Source organism: Spermophilus citellus (assembly GCF_964194105.1).
Source record: "Spermophilus citellus genome assembly, chromosome: 1".
NCBI lineage: Eukaryota > Metazoa > Chordata > Mammalia > Rodentia > Sciuridae > Spermophilus > Spermophilus citellus.
The window spans coordinates 227926904-227954080 of record NC_138182.1 but is presented as its reverse complement, the minus strand read 5'-3'; the positions used below and the strand labels follow the sequence as shown (position 1 = coordinate 227954080).

The 27177-nt window shown below is 37.3% G+C and overlaps 1 protein-coding gene across 5 annotated transcripts in view; it reads right to left on the bottom strand.

Moving 5' to 3' along the window:
* The window catches only part of ARHGEF28 (Rho guanine nucleotide exchange factor 28), a 306138-nt gene that overhangs the window by 67011 nt on the left and 211950 nt on the right, over window positions 1-27177 (bottom strand). For all 5 annotated transcript variants that reach the window (XM_081287604.1, XM_081287607.1, XM_081287605.1 and 2 more), the window contains 7 exons: window positions 20683-20890; window positions 18085-18196; window positions 14004-14046; window positions 9668-9791; window positions 9255-9387; window positions 2868-2923; window positions 1792-1840 (listed from right to left, as the gene is read on the bottom strand). In XM_081287604.1, coding sequence (XP_081143730.1) covers window positions 1792-1840; window positions 2868-2923; window positions 9255-9387; window positions 9668-9791; window positions 14004-14046; window positions 18085-18196; window positions 20683-20890 — 725 coding nt within the window. The remainder of the gene's footprint in view (window positions 1-1791; window positions 1841-2867; window positions 2924-9254; window positions 9388-9667; window positions 9792-14003; window positions 14047-18084; window positions 18197-20682; window positions 20891-27177) is intronic.

Genomic DNA, 27177 nt, shown 5'->3' with positions numbered 1-27177 from the left:
GAGGACAGCAATTACAAGTAAAGAAAGCCACTTCAAAGCCCGAAGGGTAAACCCTCAAACAGTCACTTCTAAGGTGTTGCATGCTCACACTTGAAACTGGTCTCCCTGCCACATCTTGACACTCGCTTCAGATGCCCCTTCTCTCTCATGCTCTCCCGACACCATGCTTCAGGCCTTCTACTGCATCTCCACTTGGAGATTGTGGGTGTTTGGAATGACACAAGCAAAAGAGGAAATGGAATGGGGAAACACTGGGAAGCTCTCCCATAAACCACAGCTTGTATTCCTTAAAGTGAGCTTTAAATAGATGCAAGGTGTTATTAGCACTGTTACTAGAATGCACACTGTGTGTGTAAACATGGATACACACAGGGAGGGCGTGTCAATGGAATGGAATGATGCTGGGGAGATTATTCCTCGTGGTGTACGAAATCCAGACAAAGGAAACCTGCAAACCCAGCTGGGCTGTTCTCTTCTCACATACTGAAAACTAAATGGTGTTTCCATACTTTTCTGGCCAGTTCTAGAATGTTCTAGGCATAAACATATGCATTTACATTTGATATGAACCATAAATGACTCTCAGAAAATATTGCAGTCCCATAATATTAGAGTCATGGTATACATATTTTCAGGCAAGGAAGGTAGAAATTCACAGATATCAGGATATTACAGGGGATTTTATACATGTGTGATTTGTTCTCATGATTATCAAGAGGAAGGTCACATGATATCTTATCAATTCTAGATGTGTTTCATTTTCACACTTAACCTTATCAAATAGAGATTGAGAGACTTCTGAAGTCACAGGGAGTAAGTGACATAACAGCTATTACTGCCTCCACTAATTTAACCTTGTGTAATATCACACCAAATGGCAGGTTCCATGACTTTGCATACCTACTTATCCCCCAAATGAAGTGGTTTTCAAAATATCAGTCACATTCTGTTATAGCATTGAAATGAAAAGTTACCATGCACTTAAAATTCCTGCTGCATGTCAGGCAATAAAACTTTAGGTAGAAGAAATGGCAAAATCTCTCACAATAAATAAATCATTTTCAAACTTAGGAGACATGAGTGTGACTGGTTCTTGAATGTAATGCAAATAACTCTCAAAGGTCACAATTACTTTCAAGAGAAACTGTTTAAATTTCAGCAATGGAAAAAAAAGAACACAGAACCACCAAATTTTGAAATGTAAAAACAAAACTCCTATATACCTTGGAATTTCACCGTCATCCCAAAGGTACTAAGGAGTACGTAGCTTCAAGATTGCTAGTCAAAGCACCAAGTTGCCGTGATAATGGACAACAAGGACCCATAAAAATATTGGGGTCTAAAACAGACTTTAAACTCAAACCTTTTTTCTTTCACCAAACTTTGTCATTCTTAAGAAGAACGAGGTACATATCAGCATAGATAAATATGTGTACATAGGTGGTACATTTAATGTAGTGTCTTTTGCCTCAAAAGCTTATTAAATCAATATAGTACATTGTACTAGATGGCATCTGAAAACTGAGGCAATCAGATGATAACTTTTCCTTATAGTCCTCTTTTGTACAGAAGATAATACAGTTCATATAATTCAAAAGCTTTCTGACTGTCAGAGACATGATATCCTTCTTAACCTTGATGCCTAAATAAAAATTACGCCAAGCATATGTTATGAAAGAAGAAAAAATATTGGGCAAATGAGAAAACAAAAGCAAGAGGTATTTTTAACAAGGGGAAAATGTGTGGTGTGTATTAACTTTTAAAGTTCTTGTCATTTTCCACATCACTTACTTCCATGGATGGTCTGTGGTTTGTTCTTGTTATATTTCTCTTGGAATTTCTGGTAAAGAATATTAGAAACACATAAAATAAGATCAAAGTGCCAGTGGGCTATAAGAATGTGCACACAGTTACACAGAATAGAATTCTCATCTGTATCATTTTTCTTATTTTATTTATTTCAAACAAAGAGGAACTCAAAGCAAAAGACATCAAATGCAATGAAGAACTTAGGTGTATCAACAATGAAATGTGCAATGATGAAGATGAGCCTCATAAATGCTCCATTTCATTAAAAGCCTCAGGGCAACCAGACATCTCCAGTTCCTGTGTTCAGACCCAGAGTGAAAGAGGAGCTCCTACCAACACTGCCTTTCTCCTCCTATTTCTTTCTACTCCTTGATTCCTGACTGCAGGAGATGACCACCCAGCACTGAAACATGACTTTCTAGAATAGCTTCAGTTCTTGATCCCAAACAATACACATTTCAGTTAACACAGAGGTTTCGAGACTTCAAGTTTCCCACTGAAAAAGCATCATGCACTTTTGACATAATGTGGAATGAGGAGAAAGAACAGAAATCATATGTCTCCATCCCACCCCATGCAAGCCCACCCCAAAGACAGAGAACATCCCTCTAGTCCAGTGGCCTCCAAGTGGGACCTCAGCAACATCAGCAAATCCTGGAATGTGTTAGAATACACATTATCAGTCCCATTTAGACCTACAGAATCAGAGATTGTGGAGGTAGGGCCCATAAATCTTCCAGGTAATTCTTGTGTTGGCTCATTTTTGAGAATTGCCATATACTCTTCATTTAGGAGTACTCAGGAATTGGAACTGGTAAAACAAGCAGGTCTCCACAGGAAGCCTGACCCCCACATATCGCACCCACACCATTTAACACAAATGGTCACACTTGGGCTTCCCTTTATTTCTACATTGTACAGTTTAGTAAATAACCATACACCTTGAGGATGTTTTCCCACTACAATGATCACTGTAGAAATAAATTTAGGTAGAATAAGAGTTAAATCTCAAACAGGTGATAGGATATAGACATGTATATTCAGCAAAGAGAGATTACCTTGGTGCACGGAGGCATGGCATCTTTACAACCCTTATGTACATTTGCGTTACAGTCTGAAATAAAAGGAAAAGATTCAAAAGCCACCATCTTATTTATGTGGATCTGAAATGAGTAAGATCACATTGTGCTTTTACTAGTCACTATAAAAATAACATATAAGTGCTAGCAATACTTAGAAAACTTAGGGAAAGACAAATACTCAAATCACAAATAGCTCTTCCTAAGTGTTGGAATTTCAATTTCCTTGGAGATATTTTTAATCTTCTGCATTTATTTTATCAATTCTGAAACCTGGCATTATGTATATTGGGCACTGCTGCCCCTGCCTGAGAATGAACCTCCTATCCTACGCATTATACTTTGAAGGGATTTTTGACAGCTGGCTGGTAGCAACCTCCCACTCCTATACCAGGTGAAAAGTCCAGGACAGTGGAAACAAAGAAAACAAAAAATGCCAAGGTCGGGGGACAGGGAACAGGGTGCTATTGTCAGCTCCAACAAGAGTTCCTGACTCGAAGTTTGAGATAGGCATATCTGGAAAGATAAGTTAGCCACCATTCCAGATTTTGTATCAGAAAGAAACATAAAAACACATGGCTTTATCTCACTGGAAGACAGGGAAACCCTCTATATGCCTTGCTACTCTCTGCCCACAGGCCCAGGGACCAGGCTGTCTTCAGGGAAACCTGTGCCATCTTCCTTCCCTCTCCTCCTCCCTGTCTCCCCACCACACACCCCACCCTCTCACTTTACCCACCCACACACTGCATTCTTAGCTAGAGAAGCCTGTGATGGATTAGAAACTCCTTTAGCAGATATTTTTCTATGGGGATAGAATACACCAGTTTAGCCTGTCAGAGCCATGCTGGATAAGAGCCAGTAACCTACTGTGCACTGGGTGAGATGCAGAACCCCACAGTTGTTCTTGAGCTGCAGGTATAAAGGGGCAGTTTAGCCAACACCCCCACAGCCTAGGAGCAGAGCCAAAGGCACACTACATACTAGCCCTCCTGGCAAATCCACAGGCTCTCTCCTCATTCCTGAGCAAGTAAAAAAAGGAAAAAGAAAAAAGTAGAACCTCTGAGATTCCAGAGTACAAGGCTACACTGAAACTCAGGGAAAGAGCAAGTCCAGCAGTAGAGAAGAAAAATGTAGATACTTGAACTAAAAGACAGAAGATAAGGCTTCAGTGAAATAGGACCAAGGCCAGGAAGGGAGAACAGGATGTGAAGACAGGCCAATGGGGTGAGAGAAAAATGGAACTCTGTGAGACAAGTGGGGACTGCAAGGACATGGATGGGGAAGCGCAGAGTGTCAGCTAACAAGACGGGATGTATCAGGGTGACAAAAATATCAAAGGCATGCTAGAAATCAAACTTGAAAGACTCCCTCCTGAATGTAGAGAAGACAGGTATAATTATATAACAGAAGATGCCACAGAAAGAAGGCAGATATCAGAGATCATATTTACCCAAGGAGGAAATCATGAAAAGTAGACCAGAAGCAACAAGGTACAAAACATGAGGACATTATGATGCTGCAAAGAGCACACCAAAGGTCTCCCTGTCTTCTAAGAAAAATAACTAAATAACGACTATCCCATAGACACATTCTGACAATACCCACGTGATTAAAAATGTTTAAGTCCTCTAACATCCAAGCACAAAAAAAGGGAGGTCACCCATAAGAGTCCCCTCAGGCAGCCACAGACTTTGCCACTGTAATAGGAAGAGCTCAAGGAGGACCAATCATTGAGGCAGGCAGTACCAAAGGAAAAGATAGTAGTTCAAGGTTTTATTTAGCTAGGTAAGTTGTGTGAATGAGCAAAGATACGGCCCTTCCATACACAAGGTTTCAGAAAACAGAGCAATCCTGTTCCAGTCCAAGAGAGCAGAATCAAAAGTGAGGGTTCAAGAGTAGATTGGCTGTATTAAAAAAAAAGAAAGGAAGGAAGGAAAGCAAAAGCAACCAGGAAAATAAGCACATCTAAAAGTTGTTGTAAGTAGAGATGCAGAATGGAATAAATAAATAAATAAATAAGTCAAATTTTTCTTCAGATAGAAAATTTTTCTTGAAAGATTAAATGTACAATATAAAAAAGTAATATAATAATTATAATAATTAACTTGGTATATTAACTGAGGTTGGGGGAACGGGTAAACAGAAGGAAAATAAGAGTATTAAATTATCAGCCTTACTTAGCCTTAAAGCCTTCATTAGTAGATACTAAAAGAGTGTATTGAGCCAAATCCTATGAGAAGATAAAAGCGAAGGACACATGGTCTAAATAGTTAAGCCAAACATCAAGGAAAATAGCAACGAGCCATAAAAGACAGTTGGAAGCAGTAAAGTTAAATGTAAATAAGAAAAACTCTTTGCTATAAAACAAGCTCGTTCAGTTGTGTTGCAGATCACCTCTAGCTAAATTCAAGGCACACGCCCCAAATCAGAACCACAGGGGTAGTGAAGGGAAATGTAAAGAAGAGAACAAAAGGAATGTTCATCTCAGACAAAGTAAAATTTGTCATAAAAGACATGTAATGGAGTTAAAAGGGTAGTTTTCAGTTAAATCTGCAATGAAGGTGTGATTTTTAAAATTTCTGCCTACCAGGTTAAGGTAATATCAAAATATAAGCAGGGAAACCTATTTATAAACATAGGGAATTTCATAGAAGTATAATTTTTGGAAAAAAATTAGCAACTCTAAACAGAGAAAAAAGGGACACAGGGATTTACATGTTGTTTCATATCATACCATGTTTTAAGATTAGAAATATTAACCATTGTTATTAAAAACAAAAACATACTCACAGACTATGGTTGTCTACCTAGCAGAGACTGTCTATCATACCTTGTTACCCAATGTAAAAAGTTAATAAACAAAAGCTAAAGAATCAACGCCCTTCTCCCCCCTTTAAACAACAACAACAACAACAAAAAAAAAAAACTATAAATTTTAAAACTAATTCTAAAAAAATTATGGGTTAATAAAAAAGTCAAACATACACTTTGACTCATACATATTGATTCTGGAATTTAATCTACAGGAATAATCGAAGATGTGGGTGGTGATAGGTGCAAAGGAATGTTCATTTATGTTGTAAAAAAAAAATTAGAAAAAACTGAAATGTACAAGAAGACTTGAATACCTTTGACATCACCATCAAATGAAACATTATCATGAAAAGCTGATATAATATTTTTGTGGTTAGAAGGCACTCCAAAACAGTAATTTTTTCTAAGTGGTAAATTTTAGATAATTTTAAATTTCTCCTTAAATCTTATATCTTTTATGAATCTGAATCCATTTTTCAAAAAAAGGAATAACTGTTTTAACAGCTAAATATGTTTTAAGTACTTCCAACAAATTCCATCTTTCACTGCAACCGCCATCAAAATCCACAGTTATCAAGCCACTAAGAACCAACATTTTGTTTACTACAAAAGTTTCCTTTCCATTGAGCCCTGGCTCCCTGGTTTTATCAGTCATCCACTGGGCCTGAGTGTCTAAGAGCCAGCTCTGTGGTGGCTGCTGTAGGGGCTACCCAAGAGTCACCATCATTAAAGTCCTTAAAGAACTTGGTCTATTTTAGTAGTTAAACTCCAGAAGGGTTTACATAGCCCAGTACTAAATAGAATAGGAGCAATATACCACAAATGTGATGGAATTTGGACCACAGAAGACAGGAAAGACCTGCAAAGATGAAGTCAGACACCTGGATCCATGTGCAGGAGGAGGGGAGTCTGAAGAGGGAGATCATCCTAAGCACAAAGACAGAGGAAGGAAAACACATGTGGTAGGAGACAAAGGACTCACAAGGCCTCGGGAGGTCAACTAAGGCTGAAGAGAGAAGCATGGGACCGGAAGGCAGGTCACAGATGAGGGACTGGCTGCCCATGCAAAGAACCAGGCTTAGCTCAGTAAACCAAAAGAGAGAGAAGTCCCTAATTTATGTGAGCCAATGGCATTTTGATAAATGCAGTAAAAGTATTCATCCTAATTTGTAGATGAAAACACCCGGAGAGAGAGAAACTAGCACAATTCACTTGTAGCAGTGGGACAGGAATTTACCCGACTAGTAACAGTGAAAAGAGAAATGAAAGAGTGATGGACTGACCCAGGGAGAATGAGACAAAAGGGAAGTGGGGTCACTGCAGCCAAAGTTTGAGTCTGCAGTGACATTAACCCAAGCAGGGGACCACATTATCATGGTGGTTTTAAACACGTAGAGTCTAGGAGACGACGATGTCTCTGGGAGAAGACGTCCATACACAGGGTCACCTATGAGCCTGAGTGCCTGTGACAGTCTTGGTTTATATCTATCATTCTGCCATCATGCTCAAAAGTAGCCATAAATTACATGGTGCTCAGCCTCTAGGCAACTGGAAATGTGGAACTAAAAGGAAAGTAAAAAGTCCATGAAGCTGAAGAACAGGTCTAAGCTGGGTATTTTAGAACATAGGCTGGGTGACTATTCTTAAAAATAATAAAAGGAAAATGAATGAATGCTCAAAAGATGAGTTTGGAGGGCACCTAGAGTTAGGAAAAAGGAGACCATGCAAGGGGTAAAAGAGAAGAGTGGCCACCATGGAAAAGAAGAGAACCCTTCCCCAAAGAAGGGATTTCAAACTAAAAGCAGGAGGAAAGACTGTAGACTAAATTACAAAGTAATCCCAAGTTTCCATCAAAAGCAAGACTTCTGTTAAGTGGTATGGACAGAGGCCAAAATGCAGATGCTTCATAAGAAGAAGCAGAGATGGATATTAAGCACCGAATAAAGAACCAGGAGAATGGAAAATAGCAGGGAAACAGGTCTTAGTTGTGGCCTCGGGCACTATAGAAGAAATCAGGTCCTATGAGAAAGGTGAAGTGACAACCTATGAAACAACCACCCACCACACGGATAAGCTGACTGCTGAAATGCAGGCAAGCCAGCAGCAATCCATTAATAGCACTCAGAGAAAATCTCTAAACCTTTAACAAATTAAAACACATCTGAACTGCCTGGTGCCATTTTGTATCCAGTAAAAGAAAGAAATCAGTCTTGAAGGACAGCAAAGTTCCAGCATACAATAACTTGGCATCTCTGAAGACTGTGCCAAGTGTGAGAAAAGCATTCAGTCTGCCTTTAATGCCACAGACAGACTGTGCCAGCATCAGATGAACTGCAAGTGCATATAAGCACTTTCACTCTGAGTTGCCTGGTTCTTTACATGGCCCTTCCCCTGCTCTTCTCTTCCCCTTGTGCTTTCACCCCACCTCCCAAATATCTTCCCAGTTCTGGCTACCAGCAAATGCCATGAAATGTATTGCACCTGCCTGGGCCTAAATTCTTTGTCTCTTTCATTCAACAAATATTTACTAAGCATTTACTATGTGTTAGCCATTGTCAATAGACAAAAATCCAGCCCCATAGAAGTTACAGTAAAGGAGACCAACAATAAAACAGAATATGTAGTAAGTTAGATGGTGGTAAATATTATAAAAGGGAGGGAAAAGAAGAGCCAGACACAAAGTGGATGGGAAAGGCCTGAAGAGAAGGGGTTACCTAAGCCATCACATGGCCAGTTGAGGGAATAGCATTGTGGGCAGAAGGAACCACCAGGGAAGGGAAGGTCCTAGGGCAGGAGGTACCTGGATGTTGGGAGAACAGCAGAGATGCCAGTGTGGCCAAAGCAGGATGCAAGTGGGAGGAGGAAATGGGACCAATCGAATGGGCCATGGTAAGGCTCTGGCCTTCAGTCAGAGGGGTACAGGGAGTCGCTGAAAGACTTGGAATCCAGGAATTCATGTCTTAACAAGCTCACTCTGGCCAATGCTTTGAGAAGAGGTGGTAAAAGTTGAAAATAAGTCAGAATGGTGTTGAAATGATGGCTTTATATCAGACAGATAGCAGTGATAAGGGTGGCAAGTGGCTGGGTTTTATGCACACTTTGAAAATAGAGCCAAGGGGATTACCGAAGGATTATGTGTAAGTTGTGAGAGAAAGGGAGGTGCACACAGTACTCAGAAGTGTTTAGCATGAGCATTTGGCTCAACTGATGGACTTGCCATTAATGGAAAGGGTCAGCTTGTAGGTGGGCACAGAGGGGAAGATCAGGAGCTCAGTTTTAGACATGTAACATTTGAGATGCTGCAGAGACACCCAAGTAGAGACGTCAAGTAGGCAGTGAAGGAGATAAGCCTGGAGCTCAGGGAGGCGACCCACTGTGTACAATGTGTAGTGACTCTAACCAGTATTGGCTATTGCGTGGTAAACTGCTCAATCAGACCCACGGCACTAAAATCAAAGTTTAGCAAATGTGCTTAGCAATGGCCCTAGTCTCAGAAAGCCTACTGGCTGGGGAGACAAAACACATCACACATTAGACCCCCAAACTTACTGGAGCACTGGAACGACTCTTTCCCCGGGAGTGTTTTATCACAAGCTGAACACTGCAGAACCCCAGAGAATGTTCCTGGGACAAATTGATGTCGATTCAGCTTCTCTTTGTCTTTGGCATCCTTGTTTTTCATCTTCAGAATCAGCAGCCATGGAAAGTGGGAGGAAAGCAAAAAGGGAAAAGCTGTGAGCCATTCTCGCAGAGCTCAGAGGGGCAGAGTCTGTGTTTTCTATGAGAATAAGAACTAGGTGTCAGGATGCCCTGGTATTTCTAATAACTTGGAAGATATTCCATATGGAAAATGTGTACAAAATCTAAGGTGAGCAATTTTTAAAGGAAAATGCAAACTATATCAATTTCTGAAAAAGAAAGCCATTGATGCTTTGTAGCAAGAGGTGCAGAACTTTGATTACCTTGGATTTATTCCGAGGGCTAGTCATCCTATTCATGAGGAAGCTGAAAGTTCGGCTCACTTTATACTTTTCAGTCTCAGATTTGGCAGGGATGATGTATTTATCCCATTCTTCTTCCTGAATTCTACAAAAGAGAACATGTTATCATGGTTCACAGGACTTAAGTCTGATCCAAGAACAGCATATGCATGGATGGATGTGTAAATCAGGCTTTAATGGTTGTTCCAAAGAGAAAACATAGAAACTCTTTATTAAAAACGTATCTTATAGACACATCTCTTCAGATGTGATAAAGCAACTATCTTACAATGTTAACAACTGTAGACTTTAGATGGAAGAAATGTGTATTCAGTACTTCAGAGTTTCAACTTTTCTATATACCTGAAATTTTTTATGCCAAAATATTAGGGAAGTAAAGGAAATCTTAGACTTACAATTTTACTCTGAGAATTCTCGTTTCCCTATTATTGTGCTAATAGAAATTCCCCAGGACACGGAGAAGTTGCCAAATAATCAATAATATGAAACTGGCTTTTATTTATTTTGAGAAGCAGAGATGATACTCAGTAGGCATATATTGTTTATATAGCCCAAGAAAGAGACTGTGTCCCCATCAATTCAGTTTTTCCCACTTCTTTGGGCTATTTGTAATCTGAGACTCTGAATAGCAGAGGAGAAAAGACCTTAGATTCTCCCCAAAATAAGATGCAAGCTAGAGGTGATTGCACACAACCATGAGCACACTGAGCATCACTTACTCTCCTCTAATGCATATGACCATTCTTTAGGGAAAAAAAAAATCTAAGCTACAAAGTTACATTTCCCCCTAGAACTTCCTTTAACACTCATGTTTCTGACACTATTACTTGAGAGAGAAAAAATATACATTAAAAATCAAACTAAGTTTCATGTCAAGCCAGATAATACTTCTGTATACTATTTCTATAATGAATATTTCCCAACTAAAGTCTCCCCTTAAACTTCATGATTGCTTTTCATGAAAAGGTGGTTTTTTGATGAGAACTTTTTAGGACTTTTAAAGAACATTTTATCTGATTAATGACAAACAGACTAAGTTACTTCTGAGACCCATTCCACACTTTAATATATATCTACCTAGTATGCGTTAAACCTTTTGTATAATAAACTAAATTATTGAAGCTCTATCTTCAGTACTTTAGAGTTTCAAATCTATAATGCATTTAGGGAAAATATATATCTCCAGTGGCTTCAGAGTTACCTCTTGGCCATACAGATTTAAAGGCACAGTCAGGATGGTGTATGTTCTGCTACTCAAATCCTGCACAGTAAGTGAAACTTTGTGTGCCCCTGACAGAAGCCATCTGAAAAAGCTAGAAGGGAAAGGAAGTGAACAGAACTGAGTGATGATAGAAAGTAACAAAAGATCTCAGGTCTTTTTACTTCCTCTCTACTTCCTCAGCCACTTCTAGTCATTTTTGCCTTAGTTATCTGACTGGTTAATATAATCTAAAATTCTCCCATAAACTCTGTTACCTTAGGCATCCTGATTTGCAAAACTCTTTGTCATAATAGTCAACAGGCTCACTGTTAGAATTAGGGATGAAAAACACATTCCAGAGATTACCCTAAATCTCCTCTGGAACACCTTTTTTGATCCCACTAAGTACCATACAATGTCTAAAAGAAGAGCAGAATGGTGAAAAGGCCTAAATTCTATTACATCTCATTGTTCTATATAGAATTGAAAACTTGGGACATAATGAATTAAAGAATGGTCAAGTCAGGTCAGTGTGGATTTTAAGGTCAAGAAGTCTCTTCCCCTACTCCCCACCAGGAAAAGAACTAAACTTTCTCAAATAAAATGAAATAAACCCTTAGCTACCCAACTTTATTCCTATTCTCCAAGTTACAGAAAGCTGCACCAATTTTTTTTTTTTTAGTTTTGATTAAAAATCTCTAAGTGTACCACAGTTTAGCAAGTGTCCTATACATATCTACAAAATGACATAAACTGTGCCATTTAACCTTTAAGGCTCAAAAGCTGATAAGACCTGAGCAATGACAAAGTAAACACACAAATGCCAAAACACTAGTGCCCATTCTTCAGAGGCTGTCCTGGTACTGCCCTCTCAATATGTAAACAGATATTTAATATATATTAAGAATATAAATCCTCAATATCTTAATCCTTAATCAATTATATCTATAACTGCCTGTGTTTTTTTTAAAGAACAGGGCATCTAATGTGTTAAAAGAAGTTCCCACTATGCAAATTAAAAATTAACACAGTGATGCTTCCTTTAAAACACAGATAGTTGGAATTAAAAAAAAAAAGAAAAGAAAAAACAGGCTAGGGACATAGCTCAGTTGGTAGAGTGCTTGCATACTTGCCTCACATGCATAAGGCCTTGGGTTTAATCCCCAGTATGACAAACAAACAAATAAACAAAAAAAAACAGCTATAAATGTTCTAGATTTGATATAGAAGTGGCAAAAAGACAACCGAGTTATGCTTTGTGATCTTCAAGAACTGGGATAGATGAAGTGTCTGCTAAACAAGCCTGAAAATTCTGGCATGAGCCCCTTTGTACCTGAATGTATCCTTTTCCAGAAACTCAGTAAGAGGACTCCTAAGAAGGCAGTCCTTCAGGTAGCTAACTGCAACATGACTACAGTGAAGCATCAGGTATGGTTGGGATATCTAACAAGACATCAGGAAGAGATTAGGCAAGAAGAAGGCTATACTGTACTAGATATGACAAGGGGTATGTTAGAGAAAGTCAGGGGCTTTCAGGATATAGACCAAAAAAGATGAAAGAACAGAGGAAAACAGGAGTGAGAGGAATGAGGAATTAGAAAGGGCCTCCACACACACAATCCATCCATGTGAAAGTATATGAGAGGCTACTATTTAACCAAGTAGAGCACTGGCTCCTCCAGTCTTAAATCCTTCTCCAAATGGAAAATAAATGTTTTTATTTTTAAAACATCTTTACAATCAGCCCATTATTTCTCCAATTTTTGAAAAGATTAAAGGAAGAAGACCTTTAATCAAAATGATGGTGAAGAGGATGATCAAATGCCATAATTAGGAAATAAATTGCCTAAATGACGTAATAAATATAAGCTGTTTAAAACAGTTCAAGGCTAAAAAAAAAAAAAAACACCCAGTAATTGTCAGTGGTTAGTACTTCATTCCTCCTCATTATCACCACTATCATCATCACCAGGCTGTCTTCATTGTCATCCTATCCTTCAAGGACATTCCCAGACTTCCTCTGTTTGTACCATTTGGAAGTATCTATTCTGGTCCAAAAAGAATAGAAATGAACCAAAAGAGCCTTTTTCTTATTGATACTTTTATTCTAACATTTAAAACAAAATAGTCTGTCCTGAACTACATATTAAACAGTTTCAGAGCTTTAGTGTTAAAATGACCAAAACTCAGTCAATTTTACTGTTTTTTAGATGATTTCTTAAAGCCAAACATTTATGCCATTTCTAGTGCTAGCTTTGCATATGACCCCAGATCTGTTCCATGGTGTGACTCATGAGCAGTTAGTTATTCAAGACCACCATATCTCAGCTATCATACTTGTTTCCTAGTCTGTTTTGCAATCTTTCCTCCAGCAATGGTTTTACCTTCTAGGAAAAAGAGAAGTTTAGGCTTCTCTGCAAATCTGCATGTCATCCAGAAAACTGATAATGCTTGAAATCCTTTCTGCATCATTTATTCTTCCTTTCAAATCTAACATTGATAAGAAAAATCCATAGTAAGAGAGAATGAGGAAGTTTAGGCACCCTGTAATAAGTGAGGTGGCCTATACTCACCATCCCGAGATTTGTTAATAGATTTAAGTTTTCTCTTTGGCACAGCAGATCCAGGGCAGACCTGCTGCCTTCTTGAAACAGGTGGTCCTCACACTGCGCCCTTGGGTGCCATATGTGGAGGTATTCAGTTTTGAAAATACCCCAAAACAAAACATCTTTTCCCCATTCCAAGGCCTGCACACCTGAGACTAAAAGAGACAGTTGTCCAATTTGCACTGATACAAATCACAAAGGGAACAAAGGATCTTTAAAAAAAAAAATTAGTTGTAGATGGACACAATACCTTTGCTTATTTGTTTGTTTGTTTGTTTTTATGTGGTGTTGAGGATAGAATCCAATGCCTCACACATTCTAGGCAAGCGCTGTACCACTGAGCCATAACCCCATCCTGGGAGTGAAGGATCTTTTTTTTTTTTTTTACACAGAAACCTCTCACAAACCATTGAACAGATAACCAAGATGTGCAAACATTTCCAAAGGTGGATCAAGTGGTCACTCCAGAAAATTGGAACAGTTAAAGTACCTTTTTTCTCCTGGTGGCTCTGGTAAGCTGTAAGCTCTTTGCTCTGTAAGACACAGAAAAATAAAATGAAAACTAATGCAGACAAACTTGCAGTCTTGTGTTAGTCTGAAATGCACACATTCATCATATTTCATCATACCCACTACCATTTGGAAAATGGGAGAGAAAACAAGTAATCTCATCTAAGTAGGGCACTGCTCTAGAGGTCTTGATCACTTTCTCTAGACTGGAAAGGGAGGGGAGGAGGACAAAGTTATGAACTCATGAGCTGAGCATCAGCAAGGAGAAGGAGAAGTGTGGGAAATTAGTCCTATGTTCTATGTTTACTCCTCACCAGAGCATCAACCCTTATTCATAACACTAATTCCCCAACATAAAGAATCAATAAATTTCTCTTAGCTGATTTTTTTTTTTAGCAAAGCTCAAAGGAAAAGTCTTGAAGGCCATCATAAGGAAGATTCCATCTTAATATAGCTTCTGTCTTTATAAAATCCTAGCTGCAGCCAATTCAGAGATGTGCTTTGTAGCTTATGGGAGAGGAGAACTACCTTTCCTGCTGGGCTGGTGGGGCAGAAGGAAGGGCTCATGCAAGCTTCACGCCATCTTGTTTCCAGAGTTGGTGGTTACTCCAGGGATGGAGCAGATATACTGACTTAGACTGTGAGAAGAACTGAAGGAGGGAGTGGCTACTTTGAAGCACACCATCTACTGAGCAGGACAATCCTTCACTGTTACAATCCAGAACAGTGAAGAGGCAAAACTAGGTCATAAGGGAAATGAGCCAGCTACATATGGAGAATAAATAAATATTCCCTGAAACCTGTAAATATCAATGTTGCGTCTAGTACTGCCTTGTTGTAAGAGAAATCCTACTTTGAGGAAGTTAAGGCTTTATTTTATAGCTATCATAAAGTGTTCCTCAAGTTAAGCCATAGAAATCAGGATTCTTATTGCAAATCTGGTAAAATTCCAAGAAAATAAGGTATCTAAGATAATCAAGCAATAAAATAATATAGTAGACTCAGTCACCTGGGCACAATGTGACAGGAGTGCTCTCATCAGCTCACAGTAACTTTCAAAAGTATGCTGACTTCACCTCTCAAATGCTTAGAAGTAGAATGCTTTCATCCAGCCTGGTGAGACTGAGTTATTACTTCAATATGACAATGTTTCCTTCTATGTAAATTTACAATGTACCAAAAGGAATTACAAAACTAGACTTAAACATTTTAAGTATCTAAACAATAAATAGTACAGTTGCCACCATTGTATCCTTAGCTAAAAAGAAAAAAAAAATGACTCATTGAAAGTGACAAGAAAGAAGGAACCTGACACATAAGAATTAAAAAGAATTGAAAATGCTGAGCATGGTGGCACATGCCTGGAATCCCATTGGCTCCAGAGGCTGAGGAAGAAGGATTGAGAGTTCAAAGCCAGCCTCAGCAAAAACAAAGTTCTAAGTAACTAGTGAGACCCTGTCTCTAAATAAAATTCAAAATAGGGCTGGTGATGTGGCTCAGTGGTTGAGGGCCCCAGAGTTCAATCCCCAGGACCAACTCCCCCCCAAAAAAGGACTGAAAAAAAATCCTATCTTTGTATATCAGCATGACACCTCATCTATGGGAGCCTCCCCATCAGACAGATTCTGTTCAAATAGAGAAAATTCTTAGGACTCTTCGAAACCAATCAAGAGAAGATTTATAGGAACAAAAATGTCGATTTGCTTGTGATAAAGCAAACTAAACAATGAAACATTAGAATATACTTTTGAATTAGACAAGTCTTCATACCTGTGCTTGGATTACACAAAATTACTCCTTCTTTACTGGAAGGTAAATTACTCTTCACAGTACAATGATTTTGACTGGCCAATCTGGTATCCATGCAAATGGTTGCAACCAGATGGTCTATCCATTGGGATTTTTGTATGTGTAGTGTGTAGCTTCTACTTAAATCACCTGGTTGTAATTCTTACCCTCTAGATAGTATCAAACTTCATTTGAATAGCCCTGCTTTTAAATATCTTGCCTAAAGGCAAGGGTTTTTTTTTCAGAAAAAAAAAGGAATTGATGTCAGCTTCTTATTCTTTCTAATTCTAAATGCAAAGATTTAAGGCTTGTATGTACCTTTCTTTGCTCATTACAGATTGTATAAATTGAGGCACTTTCCCCTTATTTCCTTTTGGTCATCTGATTGGGAATCTCAAACTCCAGAGTTTTCTGACTTTACAAATCAGAGACACCACAGATGCAAAGGCAAAGACATCATGTTACACACTGCATGGAATACTTAACATGTTTTTCAAGTTGTAAGAGTATAAAGCTAATTAATCAGCTAGGACTGTCAGTGAAAAATTGAAAGTTGCCTTTAAAAAGAACCTAAATTAAGGATGGGGAGACCTGGAGATTCTGTAAGGACCCATGAAATCAAAGGAAAAAACAATTGAGAGCCAATTCAATTCACCTTCTCTTTCCTGTCCTCTCAAGCTAGTTTACATTCTCTGATAACTTTTCCTTTAGAACGTGTCCATTGTAAATCCCCAAACTGACACTTATTATCAGGCTTACTTTCTTCTCTTCTAATAATTCATCCTGGGAAAAGAGGGGGAAAACTCAAAGTTGCGATTGTTTTGTATTTTATATTTATTGTCCATCATATTCAACCAACAAGTATTCTTTGAACAGCTGCCATATATAAGTTATGACCTTAGATGGCAGTTTCAAGCACAGAGATTCTGTTCTCAGTATTGCTCCACATAGCATGAAAAGCCAAATAATACTAAAAATGTAATGAAGTAAGGAAAAAAGGAAAAGAGGAAGAAATTAAATAAATCCAATTTTAAATATTGTATATTGGGACACTGAGAGGATTTTCTGAGTCTATCATAACTCTTAAAGATAACAAACTAGAAAGTTATTTTATATATATATATATATATTTTTTTTTAAAGTTTTCATTAAAATGTTATGTATTTTGCCTTGGCATGAATACTTACTTCCAAATATGACTTTAAATGTGATAATTACATGTTGCATTACTTACACAAAGCATGAAATAATTCCATTTCAGAAGAAAGTTTAAAATGGGGGCAGGGGCTGAGAGGCCATGAGGGAGCTCTAAATTTACCATAATTTTTCTAATTATAGATCAGATTCACTTGAAAATTCATCAAGCTGGGGCTGGGGTTGTGGTTCAGTGGTAGATCACTTGCCTAGCACCTGTGAGGCACTAGGTTTGATCCTCAGCACCACATTAAAAAAATAAATAAAATATAGGTATGGGTCCAACTGCAATTTTAAAACAAATTCATCAAACTGTATGACTATAATTTATATCCTTTAACTATTTCAAGTAAAAGTTTATTGTACAAAAGTTATATTTCTGATTGATTATATCACCATCCCCCCTAAAATGATGAAAATATTTGCAAGTGTTGTGACTTTGTTCTTATTTCAACTCTCCAAAGTCCCTTGCTAAATAAAGAAGGAAAGAAACTCCATTTTGCAATGTGTTGGCTCTAAGGAATTGGATTATTTCAACACTTTATACACAAGACAAAAGGGACTTTTATCATTTGCTTAAATAAAATTCTCTAAAGTCCCCACAGAAATAAACTTGGAATTGACTGTAATTTATTGCACTATCCTCAAGGAAAACATTTCATACAAAGAACAAAGCAAAAGAGAGGTATGTACCTATGTGCAATTTCATCACCATTAAATCTATTACTTGACTGACATCCAATGAGAAAAGGATTTTCCTAAGCTTAGAAAAATCAATTGTGCATGCCTGTAATCCCAGCAACTGAGGAGGCTGAGGCTGGAGGATCACATGTTCAAGGACAGCCTGATCAACTTAGCAAAGCCCTGTCTCAAAAAAAAAAAAAGGTGGGGGCTAGTAATATTGCTCAGTGGTAGAATACCCCTGGGTTCAAACCCAGCACTGTGAAAAGAAAAGAAAGAAGGAAAGAAAAATCAATTGCAGGAATGGGATTGAAACTTGCTTTTCTTGTGTCTTATTATAACTGAAAATCTGTTCTGGAAGAGAATGCTTTCAAAGCCAAATGGTAAATAATGTTTACCTTCACTTGAATTGCACACCGTAAAATCACGCACCAGCCGAGTTTTCCCTAAGGAAATTTTGGGTGATGAGCAGGAATAAGAACGTGAGCGGATTCCAGAAAGCAATGATTCCTGAAAGAGAAGTATTAGGAATGGTAATGAAGAAGAAGGTAATGAAGCTTTCAAAAAAATTCTACAGAAGACTTGAAAGTACATGTTCATCATGAATGTTATAAAGTCAATGTCTTTGAAAAAATAATTCAACCTGAACATTTCTTAGATTTTTTTATGGATTATTTGTTTCTGTTTGCCTCTCACAACTTTTAAAATGTTGTCTTTCTAATGTTTTATTAAACTCAAGCTTTGGGGAAGGTTTCCTATACATACTTTCATATGCAATAATGCCATTACAACTAATTTTTTAAAAAATGAAAAATTAAGTCAAATGACATTTTCTCTGCATGATCAAGGTGTTTGACTTGTTGTTAACTGAATTGTCAGTTTTTTCATTTTACACTGTAGCATTCAAACAAAATTCTATACTGAGATTTCTATACTTCAGGCTTATTAGAAGGCAGAAGAATAGCCACCTACAATTTTAAGAGTTTTTTTTTTTTAAGCTTCCAAAGAGCTATTTAAATTTACAATGTTAGCTGATGCCTCTAGGGTCAAATACATCAGGTCAATATACAAATGCTACTAGTCCATGCTCATTTTTCAATAGATCTGCCATGCTGCACCTGGAGTGATGTTTGAATATCATTGATTTACATTTCTTCAATATTATTCCTTTTTAATGACCTGTCATTTTTGTTCCTATTTCCCTAATTACATATTATTTCTATTATTATGTTGGCAACACATGAAAAATGCAAGATGACAAGGTAATTAAAACATGGTTTTCTTACATGTTCTAGAAAATTTAGATCAGTATGCAATAGAACTCCAATAAAGTCATTTATGGTATCTAACTCCTATTCCACAGAGGCCTTAGGATTTATCCTGTCCATGTGTTTTTGAGATAGCACTTAAAGTTAGAGCTAAAAGAAAGTAAAGCAAAAGTCTTTTCTAAAATTAAACCATTAGAAACTGTCGTTCACAAGCACTAGCCTCTTCAGTTCCTGAGTAAAAACACACTCATCCTGGATTCATTTGTTAGTTAAACAGTCCAGAGAAAAGTTGAAAACAGAAGCTGATCTTGCTTCCCAGGTTCTGGACTGTGGCTCCCTGACTGTCCTAGCAGGAAGCACCCATAGGGCTAGAAGTGGGAAGGGTGATAGGATTCTGGCTGTCCTATAACCTAACAGTGACCTGGCCACCAAGCATCTAGCCAAGTGCCATTTTTTTCATTTAAGTCATATATGGTAATCATTTTTCAAGACAATGGAATTTGAAAATTGTCCAAAAACCTTTGGCAAAACATTATACTTGGGGTAATTACACAGGCAAGGCATGATAAAGTTTCTAGGGCAAACTCTTCTAAAAATGAACAACACGAAGCTGTTAAAAGACTGAATTATTTTTCACTCCAAATTATATTGAGTTTTTCACAATTCGATTCAAAATGCAAAACTAATTAGTACCTACATTAACAATCATACCCATTTCTTAACCAGAAATGTCACATGATGTTCAGATTCAAAAGATAACAATAGTTCTACAGACCTCAGAGCTGAGAGAAAAGAGTGAAGGATTTTTAGTCAGAAGATGAATTAAAATAATGATTCTATCACCAATTGAGTCTACCTGGACAAAACCCTAACACTTCAAGTACCTCATCTACTCAAAATACACAAATAAAAGCATTAATTATGTTCTAGGTGACTTATAAGAAAAGTATATATTTTGCATACACACTAAACACTTTGTATATTGTAGGGCTTGGAACAAAAATATTATCCTAACAACAATATGTTCTTATTAAGAGAAATTTGGGCATGGCACACACTGTTTTACAGTAGTAAGCTCGATTTAAAAAGAAATGAGTGGATGATAACAGAAATCAAATAGGAAGAAAACATGTTCAAACACAAAAGAGCTTTCTTTGCAAGACCAGAAAAAATGGTGTTTAGTATTTTTAAAAACAACTACAAGAAAATGAAACTCTTTTGTGAAATTTTAACAGGAGAAAATCTGGCTCCAATGGAAAAGCTGAAAATGTTTATGATATTGCTGATTAGTTCATGAAACCAGGAATGCTGAACCAATATCATCTCTGCCTAACATCATTTGTCTCATCACTGGGCCAGGTTAAAATTTATGTGAGCAAAATAAGTTTGATCACTTGAAGTCATTTAATACTACCCATTTTTTTCCTTCTGCTTAAGGGATGATGGTAGAGATCATTATATAAAATATTAAAATTTTCCAAGTCTGTAAAAAGTGGCATGTACTTCTTGCAAATTAATGAAAACATAAATCAACCATCATAAGAACTATAAAAATTAAACAAGTTACAAAGATTAAAGAGACTCAAACAGACATCAAAGGAGTCTCTCCTCTAACACAAAAAGGAGTTCATATTTGTAAGACAGAATTTGTCTTTCAGATAGATGGATTGATTTAGACAATGTACTCAGCACACTTAAAATCAGCCAAATTAACACCAATAAGAATACCTTCAAGTGCAGATTACTTGATAAAGAAAGTGATTCAGTCCTGGAGATATTGAAATCTGGTTCAGTGTTGGTCTCAAAAGAGTCCAGTTCATCGCCACTAGGAATCCCAGTTCTTGAGGAACTCTGAGACACTGGAGTATAGCACAGGTGTGGCTGCTCGGAATGCCTGTCTCCTTCACTGTCGGCCACCAGGGCATCAAGGCTAGAACTAAAGCACAGATTCAGTAAGTAAATAATCCAGTAAGCAGGCAGGCACACAGACAGTGCTTTCTGTTTCTCAGAGTTCAGATTCTCTCATTGGTGTAGGGTGCAAGGGTTGTTCATTTAACTTTACACTAATATGTAATCACCTCTTTTTAAACCATTTTCTAGGTTTTCCCAAATGAACATTTCTACCTACCAAAGACATTTCAATTACCTTAAGAAACAAAAGCTGGTTTGAATTAGCACTCACTACACTCTTTTTTATGTTTTTAAATTTTTTTAGTGAATTATAGTCATAGATAATTTTGACAAACTCATACAACCATGGAATACAATTTGCTCTACTTCTGTCCCCAGTACTTCCCCTTTTCCTCCCCTTCTCTCCCCCTGTTCCTCTTCCTCTATACTGATCTTTTTTCTATTTACTTTTAGTGTCTTTTTAAATTAAAGATTTATAGAGACACATAAAGGTGAAATTCACTGTGGTATACTCATATATATGCAGAACATATTTTGTTCAACTTCATTCCACAGTCTCTTTTCCCACTTCTCATTCCTTCCCTTCAATCCCCTTCCTCTGCTCCACGATCTTCCTTCTATTTTTAAATAATATTTTTATAGTTGTAGATAGACACAATAGCTTTATTTTATTAATTTATTTTTATGTGATGCTGAGGATCTGTGCCTCACACATGTTAGGCAAGTGCTCTGCCACTGAGCCACAAACCCAGCCCTCTCCTTTCTATTTTATGGAGTTCCCCCACTCCACTTTTTTTCCCCTTATTTTGATCAAACTTCCACATATAAGAGAAAACATTCAACCCCTGACTTCCTGAGTCTGATTTATTTCACTTAGCATGATGTGCTCCAGTTCCATTCATTTACCAGCAAAGGCCACAATTTCATTCTTTTTTAAGTATTTTTTTAGTTGTAGATGGACATAATACCTTTATTTATTTATTTATTTATTTTCTGTGGTGCTAAGGATGGAACCCACTGCCTCACACGTGGTAGACAAGCGCTGTACCACTGAGCCCCAGCCCCAGACCCCACAATTTCATTCCTATGGTTGAATTAAACTCCACTGTGTATTTGTGTGTGTGTATATATACACACACACAAATACACACACATACACACACATAAATATATATCACATTTTCTTTATCTATTCATCTATTGACAGGCACCTGGATTGGTTCCATGACTTGGCTATTGTGAACTGCACTATTCCAAACAAATTGATGTGGCTATATCATTATAGTATGCTAGTTTGGTTCTTTTGGATAAATACTGAGGAGTGGATAGCTGGATCATATGGAGGTTCCTTTCTTAGATTTTTGAGATATCTCCATACTGCTTTCCATAGTGATTGTACTAAGTTGCAGTCCTACCAACAATGCACGAGTGTACCTTTCCCCCTAAATCCTCACCAGTGTTTATTAATTTTATTCTTGATAACTGCCATTCTGACTTGGGCGAGGTGAACTCTCAGTGTAGTTTTGATTTGTATTTCCTTGATTGCCAGGGATCTAAAACATTTTTTATATATTTGTTTGTCATTTGTATTTATTTTGAGAAGTATCTGTTTAGTACTTTTACCCATTTATTAATTAGTTTATTGTTTTTTGTTGGTGGTGGTAACTTTTCTTTTTTTGGTATTGAGGTTTTTTGAGCTCTTCATATATTTTGGATATTAGTCTCCTAATGGAGAAGCAGCTAGCAAAAATCTTCTCTTTCTGTAGGTTCTCTCTTCATGCTTTTCATCATTTCCTTTGCTTTACAGAAGCTTTTCAAATTTGATGCTAGCCCACTTATAGATTTTTCGGTTTGTTTCTTGTGCTTTAGGAGTCTTATTAAGGAAGTTGGTGCCTGATACTCAACAAAAGTGCCGAAAACATACATTGGAGAAAAGACAGCCTTTTAAACCAATGGTGTTAGGAAAACTAGATATCCGTATGTAGAAGGATGAGACTAGAACTCTGCCTCTTACTCTGCCCAACAGGAAAAATCAAAGTCCATCTAAGACCTAGAATTAGAGTAGAAAATGCAACCACTAGATGGAAATATGGTCAACCCTCCAACACACTGGCATAGGCCTTAATCACACCATTTATAAATGTAGTCATAAAGGTAATTATATCAAGACTCACATAGCAGCCCTTCAAATACTGAAGATGCAAATGACACAGAGCCACTGGGCTGTGTGTAGAAACAGAGGCTGTGGGGACCACATGTGGGAATGTGCAGTGTGGCATTCTCTCCATGGGCCTCAGCTGGAAGCTCAGGAGGGCAGAGGCCCGTGCAGCTCTCACCTCAAAGCTGGGCCAAGACCCAGGTCAGAAATGAGTCATATGCAAGGTCCCAGACACTGCACAGTATAAATTATCATCTGTAGAGAATTTTTTTTTTTTTTATAAATGATTCCATCTCAGAACTAGGTCCTGATTCTTCTTTTTTTTTTTTTAAAGAGAGAGTGAGAGAAGAGAGAGAGAGAGAATTTTTAATATATATTTTTTAGTTCTCGGCGGACACAACATCTTTGTTGGTATGTGGTGTTGAGGATCGAACCTGGGCCGCAGGCATGCCAGATGAGCACGCTACCGCCTGAGCCACATTCCCAGCCCCTGATTCTTCTTGACTACAGTGTTTCTTTCCCCATTTAACTTTCCTAACCATAAAATTAAAAGGGAAAAATTTGACCTTCCACATTTTGAGTTTATTCATAACATTTACATTTTTAAACCACTCTAATGTCAAGGACAACAGAGTCCTGGGCATGTGAACACAGGAAGCCCTTTTAAATATATTTTTCTTTGGTTGTGTCAGTTCTGGAGTTAAGACTTTGATAATGCCACAATGAAACTGTCTTGATTTTGAATTATAGATGATCAGAAGATAAACTTTGATTTAATACATTTGGATTATTTTTTCTTATAAACCATAAATCACTAAAGGGACACACAAAAAAAATCAATTTCATATCCTCTGTGCTTCCAATGTGAACCCTGATTAGTTTCTAATCCTTGAACCATTTCATAGACAATAGAAGGCACCAGAAAACTGGGTGATAAGTATAAGCCATGACTGGCACCACAAAGGATTTCCAAAGCAGGATTTTCTCCTTTAAGAACTAATTGAGTTCTTTGTATACTCTGGATATTAGGGCTCTATCTGAAGTGTGAGGAGTAAAAATTTGTTCCCAGGATGTAGGCTCCTTATTTACCTCTCTTATTGTTTCTCTTGCTGAGAAAAAACTTTTTAGTTTAAGTAAGTCCCATTTGTTGATTCTTGTTATTAACTCTTGTGCTATGGGTGTCCTATTAAGGAATTTGGAGCCCGACCCCACAATATGTAGATCGGAGCCAACTCTTTCTTCTATCAGACGCAGAGTCTCTGATTTGATATCAAGCTCCTTGATCCATTTTGAGTTAACTTTTGTGCATGGCGAGAGAAAGGGATTCAGTTTCATTTTGTTGCATATGGATTTCCAGTTTTCCCAACACCATTTGTTGAAGATGCTATCCTTCCTCCATTGCATGCTTTTAGCCCCTTTATCAAATATAAGATAGTTGTAACTTTGTGGATTAGTCTCTGCGTCCTCTATTCTATACCATTGGTCCACCTGCCTGTTTTGGTACCAGTACCATGTTGTTTTTGTCACTATTGCTCTGTAATATAGTTTGAAATCTGGTATCGCTATACCGCCTGATTCACACTTCCTGCTTAGAATTGCTTTTGCTATTCTGGGTCTTTTATTTTTCCATATGAATTTCATGATTGCTTTATCTATTTCTACAAGAAATGCCGTTGGGATTTTGATTGGCATTGCATTAAACCTATAGAGAACTTTTGGTAATATCGCCATTTTGATGATGTTAGTTCTGCCTATCCATGAACAGGGTATATTTTTCCATCTTCTAAGATCCTCTTCTATTTCTCTGTTTAGGGTTCTGTAGTTTTCATTGTATAAATCTTTCACCTCTTTTGTTAGGTTGATTCCCAAGTATTTTATTTTTTTTGAGGATATTGTGAATGGAGTGTTTTTCCTCATTTCCGTTTCAGAAGTTTTGTCGCTGATATACAGAAATGCCTTTGATTTATGCATGTTGATTTTATATCCTGCCACTTTGCTGAATTCATTTATTAGTTCTAGTAGTTTCTTTGTAGACCCTTTTGGATCTGTTAGATATATTATCATATCATCCGCAAATAGTGATAATTTAAGTTCTTCTTTTCCAATTTTTATGCCTTTAATTTCTTTCGTCTGTTTAATTGCTCTGGCCAGTGTTTCGAGAACTATGTTGAACAGAAGTGGTGATAGAGGGCATCCCTGTCTTGTTCCAGATTTTAGAGGGAATGCCTTCAATTTTTCTCCATTCAGAATGATGCTAGCCTGAGGCTTAGCATAGATTGCGGCCAATTTGGAAAGCAGTATGGAGATTCCTGGGAAAGCTGGGAATAGAATCACCATTTGACCCTGCTATTGCCCTTCTCGGACTATTCCCTGAAGACCTTAAAAGAGCATGCTACAGGGATACTGCCACATCAATGTTCATAGCAGCACAATTCACAACAGCTAGACTGTGGAACCAACCCAGATGCCCTTCAATAGATGAATGGATAAAAAAAATGTGGCATCTATACACAATGGAGTACTATGCAGCAATAAAAAATGACAAAATCATAGAATTTGCAGGGAAATGGATGGCACTAGAGCAGATTATGCTTAGTGAAGCTAGCCAATCCCTAAAAAACAAATACCAAATGTCTTCTTTGATATAATGAGAGCAACTATGAACAGAGCAGGGAGGAAGAGCAGGTAGAAAAGATTAACATTAAACAGAGACATGAGATGGGAGGGAAAGGGAGAGAAAAGAGAAATTGCATGGAAATGAAGGGAGACCTTCATTGCTATACAAAATTACATATAAGAGGTTGCGAGGGGAATGGGAAAATAAACAAGGAGAGAAATGAATTACAGTAGATGGGGTAGAGAGAGAAGATGGGAGGGGAGGGGAGGGGGAATAGTAGGGGATAGGAAAGGTAGCAGAATACAACAATTACTATTATGGCATTATGTAAAAATGTGGATGTGTAACCGACGTGATTCTGCAATCTGCATTTGGGGTAAAAATTGGGAGTTCATAACCCACTTCAATCTGATGTATGAAATATGATATGTCAAGAGCTTTGTAATGTTGTGAACAACCAATAAAAAAAAATACAAAAAAAAAAAAAAGAACTAATTGAGAGCTGGGCACAGTGGTATATACCTGTAATCCCCGCAGTTTGGGAGGCTGAGGCAGGAGGATTACAAGTTTGAGGCCAGCTTCAGCAACTTGGCAAGGCCATAAGCAACTTAGCAAGATCCTGTCTCAAAATAAGAAAATACAAAGGGGTAGGGATATTGCTCAGTGGTTGTGTTTCCCTAGGTTAAATTCCCAGTATGGGAAAAAATAAAAAAGAACATATTGAGAGACAGCCTTGCCTTGGGATGGAGCAGAAGGGAACAAATTCGAGGTGCTTTGCCTTAACTCAATACTTAGCATCTTGGATTCCATTCAATTATTTATATAAAAAAATGAAGTTCAATGTTAAGAAAATCTTCCTGGTAAATTCTGGTGCTTTGAGGTTAGAGTAAATTACAGATATTCAAGATGCTATGTGATTTCCTAATACAAAGAAAATCTTCAGGCCAGTCAAAGCTTGCTGATGTCTTATGCCTCTGCAACTGTGTTTCAATTTGTGATCTCTATACCAGTGAAAAATAGTTATTCAGATGATTGGCAGCCTGCCTTAATACCCTATTGTACTACAAGACTCTCCAGTTACAGATTGTGTTTTTCCATCACTACAGATGTAACAGCATTACTTTAATGCTACAGTATAATGTTGTAGCATTACTTTATCTTATATACCATAAAACATTTCTTTTTACATTAATTCAAATTAGACTACTGCTTTTCTTTGGTAAGCTATTAACATAAGTTATTGGTATGCTTCAGGATTACCTATAGATTCTCATTTTACAATTATGTTATTTGAATTCCATTAATGGAATAGGAGTCAATTCATTAGATTGTGACCAAAATTTTCTTTTAAAATAATATAAAACATAAAATATCAGAATACATTCTGATTTTATGAAATACATTCCACGTGTTATTTCATAAAACTTTGCTTAAATTTTGTGTGTATGGGGTGGTGATGGCATAACACACATTTTATACTGTGGATTATGGTGAAACAAAAAAAAAATTTAGATTGAAACAAATGCTTATTTCCCTT